The sequence below is a fragment of the Octopus bimaculoides genome, chromosome 18, assembly GCF_001194135.2.
Source record: "Octopus bimaculoides isolate UCB-OBI-ISO-001 chromosome 18, ASM119413v2, whole genome shotgun sequence".
Taxonomy (NCBI): domain Eukaryota; kingdom Metazoa; phylum Mollusca; class Cephalopoda; order Octopoda; family Octopodidae; genus Octopus; species Octopus bimaculoides.
In genome coordinates, this window is record NC_068998.1 from 49,685,712 (window position 1) to 49,688,878 (window position 3,167).

At 31.7% G+C, this 3,167-nt stretch overlaps 1 protein-coding gene across 1 annotated transcript in view; it reads left to right on the forward strand.

The window, feature by feature from the left end:
- Positions 1-3,131, forward strand: part of LOC128249910 (uncharacterized) — a 6,053-nt gene extending 2,922 nt beyond the window's left edge. Inside the window, exons 3-5 of the mRNA XM_052974502.1 lie at positions 1,322-1,409; positions 1,891-1,938; positions 3,005-3,131. Coding sequence (XP_052830462.1) covers positions 1,322-1,409; positions 1,891-1,938; positions 3,005-3,064 — 196 coding nt within the window. The 3' untranslated portion in view covers positions 3,065-3,131. The remainder of the gene's footprint in view (positions 1-1,321; positions 1,410-1,890; positions 1,939-3,004) is intronic.
- Positions 3,132-3,167: the final 36 nt, after the last annotated feature.

The window sequence follows — 3,167 nt, forward strand, 5'->3', positions numbered from 1 at the left end:
AGCAACAGATCGCCAGCAATTGCTTCATCAGAAATTGCCGTCCTAGCTCCTGCTAAAAGGGATTACCCTGCTATGTATAATCAGGGCAGCGCAAAAAGTTGTTTTGCACAAGCATTTCTATAGCCAATTACACGGATGAAATTTACGTATGCTTAATAATTTTACGCAAAACAGCCTTCAGACTTACCCTATTAATTTCATCGTCTTTTGAATTATGAACATATTTACATCATAAGGGTTTTTTCGTTGTAAGGCTTTCTTTTTTAGTTGATTTTCAGCTAGCAAGACTTATCGTAGATGGCATAATAAGTCACACCCGGACAAGGTCTGGTTATACTGCTAATACTTATATAAAGATACATGACACACGTCTCTGTTTATCTACCTATCTATCAAACTCTCGTTCACTCTTTATATATATACATATATATACACACATACATGCACACTCATACACACACATACATGAACACTCATACACACACATACATATACAGTGTGCGTAAGTTATTTCCAGACAGACTTATGTTTATAAAAAAAATATATATTATAAAATGAAATAATATTATTTATGAAAGATTGCTATGAGTATAAAGATAAACATTCTTTTCTATAATGTTATTCAATAAAGCTTCAACAACTGCTTCTATATGCTATCTAACTCATGTAAATGCTCAAATCAAGTGGTCCTGGTTCAGTTTGGACATTACTCTGACATTACTATGGTATTATGGGCATGTTCATTGACTTCTCTCTGAGAAACACTCCACATTTGATAGTGCATTTCTTTGAGAAACAAATAGTTACTACGTGAGTCTATCCCAATTTCATGGAGCAGGCATCTATCCCCATTTCATGGAGCTGTTAATATGCATATACTCTACTTAAATTTAACTATTACTAATTAGTGCATTATTAATCGATTAATTCCAAGTCCAACGGGCTCTGCAAATGTCTTCCAATTTATATTCACAGAACATGACTGATGTTTACTGTGTCCTTAACATGATATGCATCCGCGCTTTCACATTTATTTTCAGCCCCAGCATGTTATACGTAGCGTGACTTAATGTTTTTGTGTACGCTTTGGTTATAACGAGAATATCACTTCCAAGTCATTTACGAAAGAATGATCTTTCCTATTTTCGTACACATGGAAAGTTAAATATAGCATACTCGACTTTATAATTATTCTTGATCAAAACATGAAATTCAGGAGAGATTTGACTTTTAAACATAATCAGAGAAAACATCGGACAACAAATACATCAAATAATGTTTACGTATTAAATACTGCTTTCTTTTTATTTTACTTGTCCAGTTTGTACCCGAGGTATAGACCATGCTTGAAGAGGACAAGGGAGACATGCGCTGGGTATTTTGTGTACTTCTACCATCACAGGTGTCCGGTAATATATATTCATTATTTCATTAAAAATCGAACACTTACCATGAGCTAAAGAAATTTCAAAATTTAAAAACGCAATAAATTCCAAAATTAATAAGAACGACGGGAACGTATTTGCCAACGTAATATATATACTCGTTTATTTGTGCGATTGTGATCAAGATTACTAAAAACGTATGGCCAAGGGGAAAATGCATTGTATAAATAAAATGGTTGTATCCATTGGATATTTTCCTTTGTCATCTTCAGGGTCTATGACATGAACATATGTCATAACATGTTCTTTATTTTCTGAATGCAGGACACTATTGAGAAGCCATGGAATTAGAGAAGGGTCAAAGATTAACTAAATGTCTGCTTTAACAATAATCCTGGTCAGAAAATATGAATATATGTTTATCTTAATATATTAATATAAATTTCGAAGACGTGTTATGCATTAAAATTTCACACTATATAATATCCAATTTCTAAAATTTCAGGTTCATGTTACAACTAGTCATAGCGAAAGCGATTACCACCGAAATGAGGTACGTAATCGTAGCGTAAACTATTCGTTTAATATAATCAAGATATCCTAATAAAACCGCTGAAAATAATATTCAATATCTCTACCCTAGTATAGAATTAATACTGAAGGAGAATGCAAAATCTATTTTTAATTGCGTACGATATACTGCAGAGCTACCGTAGTGTTGATTGTGTGTCATTGTTGCTTTACGGCCATTATTGACGATATTTCTTACCATGTATTATCGGAAATATCTTCTCTTTTGTTCAAATACATTCATGCTACATCAACAAATATAGTGGAGATCTAATAATTCAAAAATTGTAATATATATCTGCATTATATTCGGCATTCAATATGATGTACGATTGCTGCATTAAGTCATACATTTTACTGCAATTAAAATGGTAACATGTTTTTCACGTAGAACAAAAATTTATGACCGTTAAGATGAACAAGTGATTATTATTATTATTATTATTATTATTATTATTATTATTATTATTATTATTATGATTATTATTATTATTGTTTTTGTTGTTGTTGTTATTATTATTATCATCATAATTATTATTCATTCGCAACACAGTGTAGGTAAACATGCACCGGAGTCTTCCGTCAAGTGTCAAGTCCCAAGATGGACATCAGACACATAACACTTTCCTTAAGATGTGTGCTGTGCCCAATACGGCTGCATTTTGCAAGACATCAATCTTGCATGGGTTTTCCAGTTGCCTTAAGAAGTCTTGAAATTTCAATGAGATTTAGCTCAGCGCTCCGATCACCGCTTCTATCACTTTTACCCTGTCGCTTTTACCCTTTCAAGTTGGAGAATTTGGTGATTCTTTTCAACCACAATATTAATGGGATGTTATCACTGATACTTATAAGATTTAACATTCGATAATACTACTAATACAAATGCCATATCACCATACTTTTGGCACGTATTAACGCAAATGTCTGTGATGAATTACACGATTTAGGAATGTTATCGTATATGGTATAATATATTATGTGAAATTTAAGGAAACTCCTAACACTATGAAAAGTTAAATAAGATAACATTATTTTATATTTTGCAGGTGACATTGATAAATCAGCTGATTATTGCAAGTCTAATTACATTATGTAAGCATATATAGATAATGTATGTATGTAGTGTATGTATATATGTATGCGTGTATATGTACGCACACAATTATATATGGATGGATACATACATATATATATATATATATATATATA